This window comes from Sarcophilus harrisii, chromosome 1 (genome assembly GCF_902635505.1).
Source record: "Sarcophilus harrisii chromosome 1, mSarHar1.11, whole genome shotgun sequence".
In the NCBI taxonomy this organism is placed as follows: Eukaryota; Metazoa; Chordata; class Mammalia; order Dasyuromorphia; family Dasyuridae; genus Sarcophilus; species Sarcophilus harrisii.
In genome coordinates, this window is record NC_045426.1 from 88014966 (window position 1) to 88032117 (window position 17152).

Below are 17152 nucleotides of genomic sequence, written 5' to 3' on the forward strand. Positions count from 1 at the left end.
TCTTTACCCTTGACAGTTAAGGTCATCTTAGTCTCTTCCTCTCCACATGCACAGGTGTAGTCTCCAGCATCTTCCACATCCAGCCTGTGGATCACCAGCTCACATACAATCCCTTCCTGTTTTGAGCTGTATCTGTCACTGACTTGGAGCTTCTCTGGCCCCTTCCTCCACTCGACAGGGGCTGCCTTGCTCAGCTCACAGCGCAGGGTGACCATGGAGCCTTCAATGGCCTCAGTTTTCTGTAGACTTTTTATGAACTTGGCAGGGAGGGCTGAGAAAGGGTTAGATAGAAATGGGCAACATGAGACTCATTGAAAGGAAGAGGGTGGGCACACATGGATTCAATGGAGGAGAAAACAGAAATATGGAGACAATGAGAAATGAGAATGAGTTGTAGAAGATATATCTCGAGCCAGCTGGCTGAGCTATCACATAGGAGCTGGGAGACAGAGCAAAAGAAGGTAGAAGACATAGGAAGGAGACATCACAGATGATGTGAATTCAGAGACGAGGAAATTCCGGACAGAGAAGCAAATGATGAACCAATTTTTCCCCACATCCTCTTTACCCTTGACAGTTAAGGTTGCCTTGGTCTTCTCCTCTCCACACACACAGGTGTAGTCTCCAGCATCCTCCATGTCCACTCTGTGGATCACCAGCTCACACACAATCCCATCCTGCCTCAGGCTGTATCTGTCACTGGCTTGGAGCTTCACTGGTCCCTTCCTCCACTCCACAGGGGCTGCTTTGCTCAGCTCACAGTGCAGGATGACCATGGAGCCTTCAATGGCCTCAGCCTTTTGTAGAATTTTTGTGAACTTGGCAGGCAGGGCTGAGAAAGGGTCAAATACATATAGAAAATATGAAACTCTCTAGAGGTTAGAGGGTGATTAGCTGTGGACTCAATGGATGGGAAGACAGAATGATGGAGAGAATAGGAAATGGGAATGAGTTATGGATTGAGCCTTCCCTTGGTTTAACAGGGTGAGGAATCACACAGCAACTATGACATAGGGAAAAAGAAGACAGCAAACATACAAATGAGCTATCATAATGACAAGGAAATTCTGGACAGACAACCAAATGAGGTGGTAATTTTCCCCACATCATCTTTACCCTTGACAGTCAAGGTTGCCTTGGTCTTCTCATCTCCACACACACAGGTATAGTCTCCAACATCATCCAGGTTAAGACTGTGAATCACCAGCTCACACACAGTCCCATCCTGCCTTGGGATGTATCGGTCACTGGCTTGGACCTTCTCTGGCCCCTTCCTCCACTCCACAAGGGCTGCCTTGCTCAGCTCACAGTGTAGAGTGATCATGGAGCCTTCAAAGGCCTCAGTCTTTTGTAGACCTTTTGTAAACTTGGCAGGCAGGGCTGAGAAAGGGTCAGAAATGGATAACATGAGACTCTCTGGAAGGAAGAGGGTGGCTAGACATGGACTCAGTGGAGGGGAAACGAAAGCTAGAGAGAATAGGAAATGGGAATGGGTTCTGGATAGAGCTTTCTCTTGGTCTAGCAGGATGAGGTGCCATCGAGGACTGAGGAAAAGGGCAAAGGAAGACAGCAGACATCAAAAATAGACTTCATAGAGGGTCTGAATTTAGGACAAGGTAATGGTGAACAGACAACCAACCAATGACGTGATTTCCCCCCTCCATGGTCTTTACCCTTGACAGTCAAGGTTGCCTTAGTCTTCTCGTCTCCACACACACAGGTGTAGTCTCCAGCATCCTCCAGAGCAAGCCTGTGGATCACCAGCTCACACACAACACCATCTTGCTTCAGGCTGTATCTATCACTGCCTTGGAGCTTCTCTGGCCCCTTCCTCCACTCCACAGGCGCTTCCTTGCTCAGCTCACAGTGCAGGGTGACCATGGAGCCTTCTGTAGCCTTCATTATCTTTAGGCCTTTTGTGAACTGAGCTGGCACAGCTTAGAAAGGAGAAACGTAAAGGAGCTGCCTCAGAATTGCCGATTCAGGAGAAACTTTGATTTCTCATCCTCTGTTTTGCAGCATCTCCGGAGAGAATTGGTCTAACTCATTATGGTGATGGTAGTATAAGACAGTCCTAACTGGGAATCCCAATGCACATTCAACTCATGACACCAGACAATGCACTTAAAGATATAATAAGCGAAGGGGGATGACAGAAGGAAAAAAGGGAATGAAAGAAGTCCTATATTCAGAAACTTTATAATCAGCACCCCTACTCTCTTCTCCACCCATTCAGGCAGTCGCCAACATCACCAATATTGAGTTCATGAATCACCAACTTCCTAACAGATGCATAGAGTCTAATAATCAATGTTGAATAGGACTGCAGTGGTCATCTAGTTCAATCCATCCCTCTATACCTACAAGTTTCTCTCTTGTCTACCAGATTATTAAAAAATGACTATCAATACTTTTCTGGAAGATTTCCAATTATGGAGAATTCAAGATTATGTGAGGCAGTCCACTCCACTTTGGAACAAATCTAACCATTAGTAAGTTATTTCATTATCATCATCATCATCATCATCATCATCCCTAACATTTGCAGCTTTAAGGGTTGCAAAGTGCTTTATATATAGTTCATTTGGTATGATACATAATAGCCAACTTTATATATGGCTTTAAAGTTTGCAAAGCACTTTCTGTATGGTATCTCATTTAGTCTTTACAACAATCCTTTGAAATAGATCCTTTATTATCCCCATTTTTTAGATGAGGAAATTGAGACTAAGTGACTTGCCCAGTTATGTCACTAGTAAAGTTTTCAAGCACTCAAGTCTTCCTGACCCCAAGTTGAATTCATCCATTGTATTCCCCAACTCTCTATGCATTATATAAAGGAGGTATATATTCTTCCCTTCCCTTTCCATACTACTGATTTCAATTCTGCCCTCCATGATCAATAAGAACAAGTTTAAGCTTTCAGCCATGTCATGTCTCCAAAAACTTGAAATCTCTTATCCTTATTCCTCTCCTTCCTAATCTCTTCACCAAAATAAGTCACCCTTAGATTTTTCAGCCGGCCCCTCTACAATTTGCTCTCCAGTGTCCTCATTGCCTTTGTTGTGGATCCCTTTCACTTGGTCATTTGTATTTCCTGGAAGGTTTCACATAGCAACACGCACCTTCCTCCAGATGTAAAAAGAGCAGAACAGCACACAATGGAACCATCACATCCTTTGTTCTATACACTAGACTTCTTTTGGTACAACCTAAAATTGCATCATATTCTTTGACTACCATATCATATTGCTGATTTATATTGAGCATCCCTTTGATTCATACTTTTCAAATTTTTTCTTCCACACCAAATATAGTATGACTCTTGTTTTCAATACTTGTGCAATTAGTTTTTTGAACCCATGTGGAAGACTCTCCAGCCCACTGAGAATTATTTGAATTCTGATTATGTCATCCAGCATATTATCTACCCTTCTAGTTTCATTTGTCTGCAAATCTGTTAAACATGGCTAACCAAGTCATTGATAAAAATGGGAAACCCTACATGGATAATGAAACATTCATAGAGTCCTCTTTACAAGTTGACTTTTATCCATTATTAATTATTCTTTGGTCCCAGTCATTCAATTAGGTCCAAGTGCACCTGAGTGATATATCACCTGGCCTACAGCTCGCCCTGTCTTGCCTCAGGTGCTATCACTGTCTCTGATGTCTCCAGAACCTTCCTTCATTCCATAAAAACCACTTTGATCAATTCACGGTACAATGTGGTGGTGGCCACTTCTGAGGTCTCCATACTCCCCAAAGTTCTCCCCAAAATTTATGGAGCAGGATTGAAGAATAGTTGGACAGATATGGAATCTGTAGCATCCTATGGACCATGGAAGGTAGATGAACAAAAGATACAAAGGAGGGAAAGTTAGAAAGATGGAGAAGATTGAGACTGAGAAAAAGTCACAAGCAGGACTGAGGAAACACAGAAAAACTAGAACAGGGGAAGAAGAAGCAAACAGATAAAGACAATCTTATAGAAAGGATGGGGAGGGTGGCAAGACAATAATGGATAGAAAACTCAATTAGCTTCTGATTTCCCCCCATGTCATCTTTACCCTTGACATTCAGATTTGCCGTGGTCTTCTCCTCTCCACACACACAGGTGTAGTCTCCTGCATCATCCAGGTCCAAGCTGTGGATCACCAGCTCACACACTACCCCATCCTGCCTTGAGCTGTATCTGTCACTGGCTGGGAGCTTCTCTTGCCCCTTCCTCCACTCCACAGGAGATTCCTTGCTCAACTCACAGTGTAGAGTGGCTGTGGAACCTTCAGCTGCTTCCATACTTCTCAGACCCTTCAAGAACCGCGTGGGCAGAGCTGAAGAGGGAATCATGGAGAGAAGCTACTTCAGAGCTGCCCCTCCCGAGAAATGGACTTCCTCAGCATTAGCGGGGCTGGCCTAGGAACGGGCCAACCAGTGGGGACCATGATGCCACAAGGAGCCAGAGGGTGGATGAAAATGAATGGAACACTTCAGCTAATACTACTTATCACTGTGGGCCCAGGAAGGCATGCTTCGCGAAGCCAGGTGAGAAACCAGGCCCAGGAGTGGGGAGCTGACCACAAGTGACAGACTGAGGGGTGACAGACAGGAGGGAATCAGATCAAACACCTGACCCTAATACATTTAGGATGAACTTCACAAAGTCACCATCACCCTTTCTGCTTCTCACACATGTCAGTTTCCATGTCAACTATATCTACTCTATGGATTAGCAACTCACACAGTGCCTTAGACTACCATAGACTCTTAGAGTTGGAAGGGATGTTCAAAGGCATCTAGTCTATTTCTATATCCTCTATAATATCCCTAACAAATAGGGATCCAGTACCTTTTCCCCCACTTTTTGGGGGAGGCAACCAGGGTTGAGTGACTTTCCAGGGTCACACAGCTCTAAGTGTCACATTTGAACCCAGATCCTCTGACTCCAGGACCAGTGTTCCACCTAGCTGATCCAGTATCTTCTAGATGACTTCCAGTGATGGAGAGCTCACTACTTCCCAAGGCAGCCCATTCCAATTTTGCATAGCTCTGACACATACTTTAAGTACATGAAGAAAAAGACCATTTCTCCCTTAACTAGTAACTACAAGTGATCCTCCTATGTATCAAATGGTCTCCAGTCCTCTCCTCATCCTGATCACCTACTAATGGTCCTGCTTGTCAACATTCTTCTCCACAGTGGTGCCCAGAGTGAACATAAATATATCCTACAAGATCTGACAAGAATTGCAAATGGCAGGGACTGGTAGGGATAGGGAAGGGTCTATCTTCAGCTTCTTTTGAATTCTATGCTCCTCCTAAAATCACAATAGGTTTTTTTTGCATCCTATGTCCCACTGCTGATTGTATTAAGCTTGCTGTTCACTGATGTCCTGAGATTTGTTGTAGTTAGTGCATTTTTTAAAAAATGAATTGTTTTCTCTCTTTGCTGCCTTCCTCCTGTCCTCAAGTATTTGAATTTTGGAACTCAGCTGCAGGACTTTACACATGTCTCCATTTGATTTTATCTTAATAGACCCAGATATCATTCTTGCTTTTTAAAATCTTCCTGAATCTTAATTTAATCTTCTGCTATCATTTCCCCTCCTGGCTTCACTTTATCTGTACATGTGGCAGACAATTCATCTCTGTTTCATTCAAGTCATTGACAAAAAATAATGAACAGCACAAGACCAAGGACAGATCTCTGAGGCACTCCACTTTATACCCCTCAAGACTCCATGAATCATTGTTATTTGGGTCCAGTTCTTTAAACAGCAGAGGCTACCTGATTATCCTATCATTTATTCTCTATCCTTCAGCAGCTCTGACTTTTCAAGTTGTGGTTGACTTCTGCAGACCTTCCTTCATTCCTCCTTACAGGCACTGACTCAGTCAGTTCACAGTGCTGGGTGACCCATTTTGTGATCTCTGCAATCTCCCATACATTGGACAGGCAGGACCGAGAAATAGTCAGACAGACATGGAGAACATGGAAAACATGAAACTCTTGGGAAGGTGGGAGATAGCTGGACATGAAGGAAGTTGGAGGAATTATGAGGAGAATCAGTCTTGGGTCATTCTGGGAAAGGAGACACAGATCAAAAGGGACATAGGGAAGGAGACAATACAGAGAAAGGCCGTGGTAAACAAAGGGTGTACATGCTGAGAAGGCAATATAGGGGAGAAAACCAAACCATGTGTCATTTTCCCCACAAATGGTCTTTACCCTTCACTGTCAAGGTCATTGTGGTCTTTTCCTCTCCACACACACAGATGTAGTCTCCAGTATCATCGATATTAAGGTTGAAGATCACCAGCTCACACACAGCCCCATCCTGTCTCAGGTTGTATCTGTCACTGACTCGGAGTTTCTTCAACCCCTTCCTCCACTCTACTGGGGCCATCTTGCTTAGCTTGCAATGCATTGTGGATGAGCTACCTTCTGTGGTTTCCATGCTCTGTAGTCCTTCAATGAACTTGGCAGGTAGAGCTAGAAAAGGGAAAATGGAGAGAGATTGCCCTGAGATCAGCCCCATACTACTCAAATCTCCTCAGCCTTTATTTTCTGGTCACCTGGATGAGAATAAACCCATCAGTCAGGACCAGAGGGAGGCCAGAGATGGAGAGGAAACCAGAAAATAGACACCTTAATTAACTTACACCCCCAGACACTGAATTCTAGTGCTAAACAAAGAAAGGCAAAGTTTCTTTCATAAGCCAAGCAGAAGCCTTCTGGTGAATGGTGGAAAGGAGAAACAGCTAAAACACAATTAGAAGACAATGGAGAAGAGTGAGAAAGCCCATGTTCAATATTCTTATTACAACTGGAGTCACCATGGTCTTCCTCACAACAACGATCTGGTCTCCACTAGTTCATGAAGCTCACCAGCTCACACAGAGCCTCCGTCCCGACTCAAGCTGTGTGTGATGGGCTCAAAGCTTCTCTATACCCTTCCTCCGTGCCATGGGAAATCTCCTCAATACAATCACAACATAGGGTGGCCTGGACTTTCTGTGGCTGCCAGGCTCTACACTTGCCTCCTGAGCTTGACAATGAACATAGATAAACATTAAACACCACAAAATACTGGGGGATCACTCGACATAGGAATCAAAGGAAAATCACAAAGCTAGAGGGTGGGCACTGAGCTGTGGAAGCAACAGTTGGGATGGGCACAGACCATTTCTTCTTCTGTAGCAGCCTGTTCAAGGTCACAGGGCAGCTGGGAAGAAAGTCCCAAAAGACATACATGGAGACAGCAAGAAGAGACAGGCGCAGGTGGGGTGCACGGGGTGACAAGGCAGACCCTTAGCAGAAAGCCAAGTCCATGGCCACTCCCCCCCACACACAGTCTTTACCCTTCACTTCCAAGGTCGCTGTGGTGATTGCTTCTCCACTCACACAGGTGTAGACGCCGGAATCCTCCACATCTAGCTTCTGGATCACCAGCTCACACACAGCCCCATCCTGCCTCAGGCTGTATCTGTCACTGGCTCGGAGCCTCTTCTGACCCTTTCTCCACTCCACAGGAGCCGCCTTACTCAACTTACACCGCAGCGTGGCTGTGGCTCCTTCTGTGCTCTCTGTGTTCTCCAGACCCTCAGAGAACTGGGCAGGCAGGGCTGAGAAATGATCAGACAGACATGAGACACCTAGGGGAAGGAGTCAGGTGGCTGGACAAGGGTGCAGTGGAGGGGAAACACAATGACACAACACAGAACGAGCCACAGCCAGGACCTTCTCATGGGTCAGCCTGATAAGGAATACAAAACTTCTGGGAGAGGGGCAAGGCAGAGACAGCCCAGAGAACAGATGCAGCCCACAGAGACATGCCTCGGATGGATGGACGGAAGGAGGCACGGATAGTGTGGTCCAAGGGACAGAGTAACACTGAGCAGAAAAACAGAGCACGGACTTCTTTTCCAACATGTGGTTTTTACCCTTCACTGTTAACTTCGCTGTAGTCGTCTCCTCTCCACACACACAGGTATACTCTCCAGCGTCACCAACGTCCAGGCCGTGGATCACCAGCTCACACACAGCCCCATCCTGTCTCAGGCTGTAGCGGTCGCTGGCCCGGAGCCTCTTCGGACCTCTCTTCCACTCCACAGGAGCTGCCTTGCTCAGCTCACACTGAAGTGTGGCTGTGCTTCCTTCTGTGGCCTCAGCACTTTGCAGATCAACTATGAACCTTACAGGGAGCTCTGAGGGAAGGAAAGTGGAGAGGTACACACTCAGAGCACCGAACTGACATTAATGCGGGGGCAGTCATTTGGCCAATTACCGAGATCGGTGGGAGCAAGGACCACCTGGCTTCCACCACCACGATAGCGGCAAGAGGCCAAAGAAGGTTTGGGAATAAAGAAAGAAACTCTAACCTATTCCAATACGCATTTATCAAATGACTCCTCCGTTCAGTTTGTGACCTTGCCAGAACCTATTCAGGAGGGGTCCAGCCTCTGACCAGCCAGGCACTAGCCCATCTATCTGTCTATCCCTCCTATTAACAACACACATAATCATTTTTGTGTGGATCCACTTCTTTCTTCTTTTTCTTCCTTCTCTGTCTTCTTTCTTTCTTCTTTTCTTTTTCTCTTTTTCCTTCTCTTCCTTTTCCTCATTTGGAGATGCAAATTATTTAAATGAAGTTATTTTTCAAACAAAAACATAGGTAATTTAAATAAGTCCATAATGCACCTTTCAAAAGATGTATGGGTGAAACTTATTAATAATGCAGATTAAATGGAACAAACATTTATCTTTAATTTCACAATCACTACATTTAAACCTTTTCATTGTGAATTAGAAAATTGACAAAAATGAACATCTCCATATAAAGAAACCAGAAAAAAAGAAATGTACATAAAACCATTAATCTATTATGTACAACTTGTTTTTCTCATATGTGTTCAATTTAACTAGCAATACCATCCTCCATGTCTATTTCCTTATGAACTCCCATTCTTTTCTGTGTATTTAAATATTTATTGATGATCTTTTCTTTATTCTTTTTTTAAAAATTATCATTGCCTCCCCATAATTACTCCAACTCCCTCCCACCTCCCTAACAGAAGTCCTCTCTTGCACAAACAAAACAAATTTGTGCAATATTGGCCATGTCCAAAAATGCATGTTTCCTTCTGTACATCAGTCCACACTTGAGAGAATTCAAAAAATGAGAGGTATGCTTCATCATCAGTCTTCAGAGATAGTGATTAGTTATTGCAATAATAATGAGTTCTTAAGTTTTTCAAAATTGTTTTTCGTTCAATGCTGTCATCACTGTATAAATAGTTGTCCTGGTTCTGTTTCATTTCATTGTGCATTATACATGTTTATCTGGTTTCTCCTCATCTATCCCGCTGGTCATTTCTTACAGTGCAATGATATTATATTAACATTACATATTTTGGTCACTGATAAGCATTTATTTTGTTCCTGCTGCTTTGATATAATTTCTTTTTAAAAGTTTTGCTATAAATATTTCTGTAGAAATGGATCTTTTCTCTTTGGGAACTATGCTGACTGGAGCTATCTCCAGATCAAGGATATGAACAATGCAGTGACTTTTGGGATACTGTTTCAAGTCTCTTTCCAGTACCAATCCATAGCTCCTGAAACAGTGCATTGGTGTGTTTCTTCAACAGTCTCTGCAAAAATTTCCCAGATGATGGATGTGAAATTGAAATTCAGAGTTGATCTAATTAGCATTTCTTTTATTATGAGTGAGTTGATGCGTTTTTACATAGATGTTAGTAGTTTTGAATTTCTTCTCTTGAGACCTTCCTGTTCATATCTTTTCACTATTTATTGCAGAAAGACATAATGTTTTTTAAAATTTTGTTGACATATTTTGTTTTTATATTATAGTTGTTTTTAAAAAAATATCCTTCCTCATTTTATCTGAACTTTGTGAAAAAAGAAAAATAGTTAAGCAAAAACCATGTCTGGAAATATATTTAATACTCCGCACATGAGCTTACTTCTTTACCAAAAGAAAATAGATATGTTTTATTATCTGCTTCCCAAGATTGGCCAGTATAATTATTCAGAATTCAACTTCCTTTTAGTATCCTTTTCATTCACATTATTGGGGTCACTGTGTATATTGTTCTTCCAGACCTACTTCAATCACTCTTCAACACTTAATATAAATGTTCCCATGTTTGTCTGAATTTTTCACATTTGTCATTTCTTACAGCAGCATAATATCCCAAGATATCATATATCACAATTTGCACAGCACTGGGCACCCACTATTTTTTACTTAAGGCTGGGTTTTTTTGTTACTATAAAAAGTGCTACTATGAACATTTTGTCATGTATGGGACTTTTTTTTTTTCTATTTTTAACCTCGGGATAGATACTTGGCAGTGGGTCAAAAAGTGATTTCTCACTTTTTAAGAAGCTTAGTGATTTTCTTGCAGAATTTCAAATGGTTTCTAGATCAGCTGAATCACCTAGAAGCTTCTCCAACAGTGTGTCCACAATTCTTCCAATACTGACCATTTGTATCTTTTATCATTTTTGCCAAAAAAATTTGGTTTGTGGATGAAATATTTAAGTTGTCATAATTTACATTTTTTCTTGTTATTAGTGATTTTATGCAACCTTTCATTTGGATGTTGATAATTTGCAATTCTTTTGAAAAGCATTTATAAATGATTCTGAGTCTCTAATATTTGTATCAATTTCCTATATATCTTGGGTATCATACTTTTATTAGAGATAGTTTCTTTTCCACTAATCGATTTCTTTCCTTATTCTAAGTTTATTGATTCCATTTGCCATTCTCTGATTTACTAGAAAAAAAGATAACAAGGAAACACAGGATTTTGTGACATCTTCATGTCCAAGTATGCAGACAAAATGCCGAGTTTACTGGGACTTATGCAAAATGCAGAATAAATAATTTATTATAATCAAGTGAAATCAGTAGGTAGCTTTTTATAATAAACTCAAACTTTTTATTTAGAAAGAAAAAGAATAGCTTCCAAACTAACTAATAATCTCAATTTTTCACTCTGACTTCCAGTCTTTTATTAACCCCTAGATATCCTACTCTCTAAATTCAGTTTAACCCACATTTGAACTCATGATCTTCTTCCCCTACTAAACCTACCTCTTCTGCCAACTTACTCAGTTCTGTGAATGTCATCACCATCTTCCCAGTCATTCATGTTCAAAATTTTAAAGTCCTCATGAATTCTTTTCTTTCTTTCATCCTTCTAAAACCTTTGGCAAGGATGCTCTTGATGGTATATAAACTATTCTCATAAAAAATATATTCAGATGGGAGCATACAGGTTGATAGTTGATTGTCTCTCAGTAAGTTTTTTATACATTAATTAATTCTGAAACTTCTTGCTTAATTCTAGTATCTTCCTTTTCTTTAGATACATCGCAAAATAATCCATCAAGGCTCTCCTACTTTTGTTGCTGCCAGCATAGGCTATTTCCGTGTGCACTAGATCCAGCAGTACATAGTATACTAGGAAGATCACTACCTCTGCACTTACAAGTTCCGGAGTCCAAATATCATCTCTGCCATTTTACTTTCTGTGAGATTTTGGACAAGTCACTTAGCCTCTGTTGCCTCAACTGTAAATTGAGGCAGCTGGATGGTTTCTCAGATGGCCACAGAGCTCTTGATTTGTGCTCCATGAAAAATTCCCCAACTTTGTTCTCCTTTTAGCATCATTTCTTTCTCCTCTACATACATGATCAGGATAGTGATTCTGAAGTCCAAGTATGGAGGCTCCACTTGTGTCTTCAGCAGCTATTTTTCATTAAACTATGTCTAATTTCAATTAAAGTGGACCTCTTTGTAATCCAAGGGACCACAGATGTACTAATTTCTATCTGTAATCATGAGACTAAGTGGTAATTATTATTATTATTATTACTCATTCTTATCTTTTTATGCAGTGAAACTAAATAGAAATAATCCTGAAACAAGTCACTATCCTGCTATAATTCCTTCATGTTTGATATTTGTCAAATTATTGTACTGGTGGATAAAATGATAAATTTTCATAATTTAGTAATGAAAAGTATTTGAATCCAGGCTCATCTTCTAGACAATTCTAGCTGCAGACAGGATGATAGAAATGATAGTATACTTCCTGTTTTTACTTGGTGTTGATTAATTCTGCTAGTTTTTTATATTTTGAAAGTTTTTTGTTTTAATCATGTTGTCTGAAGATCATGAATGTTTTGGATAGCAGCCTCTATTAAAAATATTGTTCTGAGATTTTTATGTGGACTAACTTTATGTCTGAGCGATTATGGTAAACAGCTGTGATAATGTTCTGAAGTACAGTTTATTTGTGCATTTTTAAAGAATATCAGGGGATTGGTAGTTTGTAGCATGAGGATTTGTCATCTATATGAAGAATAACATTATGAGGTATAATAATTTATATTATCATTGATTGTCCACCAAAACTTCAAATGAAGTCCCCATTTTAGGAGTCCCCATTTCTCCTTTTCAAAGCAGAAAAAACAATTGCAATTAATGCAGTTTTTTTTCACTTGTGTGTTAAGGGTTAATGGCTTCCTTTCAAGCACAGCTGCTTATAACCTCACAAGTTTACATGGCAAAAATTCAATAGGATTTTTCCCCTAAGAATTTTTACAAAAGTCTTCAATCCCATGTGAAGGTAACAATAACTTCTTTATTATTTTCAGGATAATTTTATTTTTAATTTTGTTATCAGTACCCAATATGACCATACTTTCCCATACTGAGATAGCTGCCATTTCTCAATGTTACTGACATCATTCTTGAGGGGGTTTTTTGTTTGGTTGGTTTTGGTTTTTATGGGAATGTAGTTCTTTACAAATAACAGGTACCTCTATCTCAGGTCATTGAGGGTCTAGAATGTGTGTGACAAGGTCCTACTGCCTCCCCCGCAAAATCAACCATGGGCAAGAAAAGGTCTGTGAGCTTGCACATCTGTAGCCTGGTCAATTAGCACCCAGAAAAGCATATCCATGAAGTTACAATTGTGTGCCCTGGTCAATTAGCATTCTTAAATCTACAAGAACATTTAAAACATAGACCTTTACTCATGAGGAGCAGTATGAAAAACATGACTTTACCTTCATAGAAATGAGAACAATCTAATCTCAAATAGCATCAGTGCCAAAGACCTGGCCTGCAACCCTAATATGGCCGTTGGGTCTTGTATTAGCCTAAAAATGACCGACAGAAGACCAAGAACTTTATAGAACTGAAGGAACATGCCCTTTTTTCTAGAAGTTTTAACATTCTGGGAGGTTTTTTTTTTTTAACATTCTGGGAGTTTTAACATTCTTTGCATTCACCACGAATGGTTGGATGGATGGATGGATGAGTGAATGAATAAATGAGAAAGCATTTATTTTAGTGCTTTTACTATCTACCAAAAACTGAGTGCATACTAATAGGAAATGGCAAGCTAATCATCTAAGATCCAGCCAACCAAAACTAATAACTTTCAATAAGCCTCTGTGGAATATAAATGAGTTGTGTGTTGAATTTTACTTTCATCTTTTAGTTGTGTGGAAATTTACCATGTAATTATACATTTAGAGGGTATTTGCTGCTAACTATTTAGAATAAGAGAAAAAGCCTGAGCATCTACTTCCCAGGGTTGTTGTGGGGATCAAATAAAATAATATATATTAGGTGCTTTTACAAACTTTAAATCTCTAAGTAAATGTTAACTATTATTAGTATTTCTTCAGTCTTTAGAATTAATCCCATGAATCCATGATACTTTGATAGTGAAAAGAGTTTGTTATGAAAATCTTTGAAGATCTTTTATATATTTTTCTCTGTTTATTGTTCTTCTAATTTCTTCCCTAAATGTGCTTGAGATGCTTTTGCTTTATTAGGTTTCTTGTGCAACTTTAAGATGATTTTACCTTCTATTTCTGCCATTCTTCATCCTTTTTTTGTTCTAAACTAAGACTGCCCTTGGCCATCACATATATCCTCTTGGCAAGCAAATCAACTATTTGCTAACTAATATGTTTGCTTTTTAAAATAACTATTTTTAATATTTAATTTTAATTTTTCAAAGAAGAGATATGTTTTCTCTCCTTCCTATCTCTCTATTCTCCACTGGAAAAAAAAAGAAAGAAAAACAAAATGCTTGTAATAAATATGCATATTCAAGCAAGACAAATTCTTACATTGGTCCTTATTAAAAAAATTTTTTTTCTTTTGTATACTGAATCTAACAACTTGCTACCAATGTGCTTTTTCTCCCCTTTAGCTTTTTGGGTTTCCTTCTTGTGGCAAGTGATTTACACCACTATTATTTCTGTGTGAAAGACTGTAAACTGAATTTGTGTTCCCTTGTGCCATTTTCCTAAAGCTCCTGTGTTGTTCTGGAGATGAAAGACCTAAGCATATGGCTATCCCACAGTTCATGAGTTGATGATATTTTTGAACTTGAAATGGGAATGTGCTTGCTTAAGTCTCTCATCTCCATATAAACATATGCCATATTTTATTATGAATAATTTATTTAAATAGGTTAGGTTCATTGAATTGCATGTCTTATCTTTTTAGCTTTTTTATTTTTTCTTCTAATTCATCCTAACTCTCTATCTTTGCTCCAATAAGTGGTTCTGAGTGTACACAGATAGCTAGCTGATTCAAGAATGATTCCTACGTCAGTATTGAGTTGCCTCCTATCTGTTAAAATATAATCAATTTCATTTTTATGATGTTATTCACACATTTAATGTCCTGACAGCTAAGTTAAAGTTTGTAGACAATCTAAAAATTGTGTGAGTGGTCACACTTTCTTCTCCTTTCATACTATTCTTCCATCAACACAGCAGGAGCACAGGAGGCATAGGACTGAGGATCAATTTGAGTTTTTCTTTGTTTCTTGGGTTTCTGTGGTTAAAGAATTCAACACCGAAGGGGATGGTCTACTGATGATGGGCCTCTTTGTAAGCTGGTCCTCAAAAGTAGAGCTAGTCTTTGACCAGAACATCAAGCTGCTTCAACAAAAAGAAGTAGGATATGTTCTGTGGACATAATCTTCAAGAACCCCTAAGTTATCTCTTTCAAGTTTCTCATTCTAGTGAATGTAAGGTTGTCATGATTTGCATTTCTCTGATTACTATTAGGGAATCAAAAACTCTTTGTATTTCAACTGTTGTAAATTGTCTGATTGTGTCCTTTGCTCATTGTTCCATTGGAGAGTTATACATGGTAGGCCTTTAGATGATATTTTTGCTGCAAATATTTTTCTTCAATTTTCTTCTTTTCTTTTAATTTTAGAGAAATTGTCTTTTTGCTATCCAAAATAATTCTATGCTCATAAATCGGTGTAGTTGATTTTGTTTGCAATGGATTCCTCTGTTTGAGTGACAAAATGTTCTTTCTCTCTGTAACTGAGATTACTGGTATCATTTCTTCTAGTTTTTATGACAACTAGAATTCTGATTCATTTAAGGTATAAATCCAAATAAACTTGAAGTTTTATAAAATATCAGTTATAAGCCTCACAAAGATTGCACACAGGTCCTCAGGGAAGGTATAAGAATAGACTTTTGGAGGGTAGAGTGGAATGGGGGAATTCAGGGGCTTCATGATATGCCCTAATTATTCAAATATATGTTTCTACTCTCCTGAATTTAGATTAAGTACACTAAACCTTTTTGGTGTCATGGAGTTCCATGGCACCCCATGGAGAAAATTTTTGACTCCTCAAACTAATATTTTTAAATACACAAAACAAAATATATAGGATTACAAAGAAAACCAATTGTATTGAAATATAATTGCCAATTTTAAAAATCCAACAGGCTCAAATCTCAAGTTTAGAACCCCTGCTCTAGATGATTTCCCTGTTCTTAAATACCTCCACAAGACCACAGAATGGAGGGAAGATTACCATCAGTTGATTTCATACCTTGGAGGAAAATGAACGCAATTTTCTCAAATAATAGATGGAAAAGTCAAAGAATAATAGAATGTCCAAAATGGAAGGAACCTTAGAACGTAGCACCTAGAATGTCAGAGTTGTAAGATATTGTAGAAAATATCAGAGACCTTAGAACTTAATAAATATGATGTCATGGCTTGAAGAAGACTTACAGATCATCTAGTCTAACCTTTTAATTTTTAAAAAGAAGGAAAGTGATTCCCAGAAAGAAAAGTGAATTGCCTAAAAGAGCTGGGATTTTAGCCTACATCTCTTCCACTTCCAAATACAATGCTCTTTTTTCTATCAATGGCCATCACTTATTCCATAAACACTTCTTGAATATTTATGATGCTCAAGATATTTTCCCAGCTTTAATAGACCTAAAATCTATAAGAGGTGAAGCCATTGCCTAAGGTGAAAAATCTAAAGTGTGCTACTAACGATGAAAGTATAGTAGAGTGGTGACTCTGGAAGTAGGAGCCCTAGATTTGAATCCTACCACTACTATTTACTGCCTATAATCCAAAGTTATAACTAAACATTCTAATACCTTGGGGAAATTCAGGTGAGTAGAATGAAGATTGGTTTTCCAAGGTGTGATCCAAGTATATAGTTGAGATAGATTGGAGAAGGAAGTCTAAGAGTTGGGGAGGTTGAGTACCTGTGAAATCAAGGTATTTAAAGAAAGCAGGGCTTAGGATGAAGATGATGACTGGGAGATTAAACTCAGTGAAGAGGAAGCAAAGTAACCTGGAGGTCCATCATCGTCAGCAACAAGGACCTCCAAGACAGGATAGAGTGACCTGCAGAGGAGAGGCAGTTAATTAGGGATGATGACAAAAGAGAGTTGTGAGGAATGAAGAATCAGTGAATTCCTCCTCTTGACCTTATCTATGGGTCAGAAGATGTGAGAGAAGGAGCAGGGGGTCTTGGAAAGAATTCCAAGGGATGTAGTATTTTTAAAAGGAAACTAGGTTTCAATGAATAGAAAATAAAGGGAATGAATGGAAAAGATCTAGGATAAAGGGGAGTTTAACAGTAGAGGAGAGCACAATAGAAGGAAAGGCAGAGGAGGCTAGGGTCTGAGAAAACTAGGGATGAGTCTACTACTGCAGGGATGGGGATGGTGGCCAATTCACACTGCCTTTCTCTCTGATTGCCTTTGATTCTTATCTCCACTGGTTCCATGCTGATCCCTGATGTCCCTGTAAAA

The 17152-nt window shown here is 39.6% G+C and overlaps 1 protein-coding gene across 12 annotated transcripts in view; it reads right to left on the reverse strand.

Moving 5' to 3' along the window:
• The window catches only part of OBSCN (obscurin, cytoskeletal calmodulin and titin-interacting RhoGEF), a 324327-nt gene that overhangs the window by 171598 nt on the left and 135577 nt on the right, over positions 1-17152 (reverse strand). For 6 of the 12 annotated variants that reach the window (XM_031960192.1, XM_031960158.1, XM_031960151.1 and 3 more), the window contains 6 exons: positions 7945-8208; positions 7363-7626; positions 6230-6493; positions 4071-4334; positions 1674-1937; positions 1117-1380 (listed from right to left, as the gene is read on the reverse strand). The exons of 1 other annotated variant lie outside the window; for it this stretch is intronic. In XM_031960192.1, the coding sequence (XP_031816052.1) occupies positions 1117-1380; positions 1674-1937; positions 4071-4334; positions 6230-6493; positions 7363-7626; positions 7945-8208 (1584 nt within the window). Of the gene's footprint in view, positions 1-7; positions 272-568; positions 833-1116; positions 1381-1673; positions 1938-4070; positions 4335-6229; positions 6494-7362; positions 7627-7944; positions 8209-17152 lie in introns of all 12 variants that reach the window. 5 more of the 12 variants (XM_031960222.1, XM_031960173.1, XM_031960165.1 and 2 more) reach the window with 5 other exon arrangements.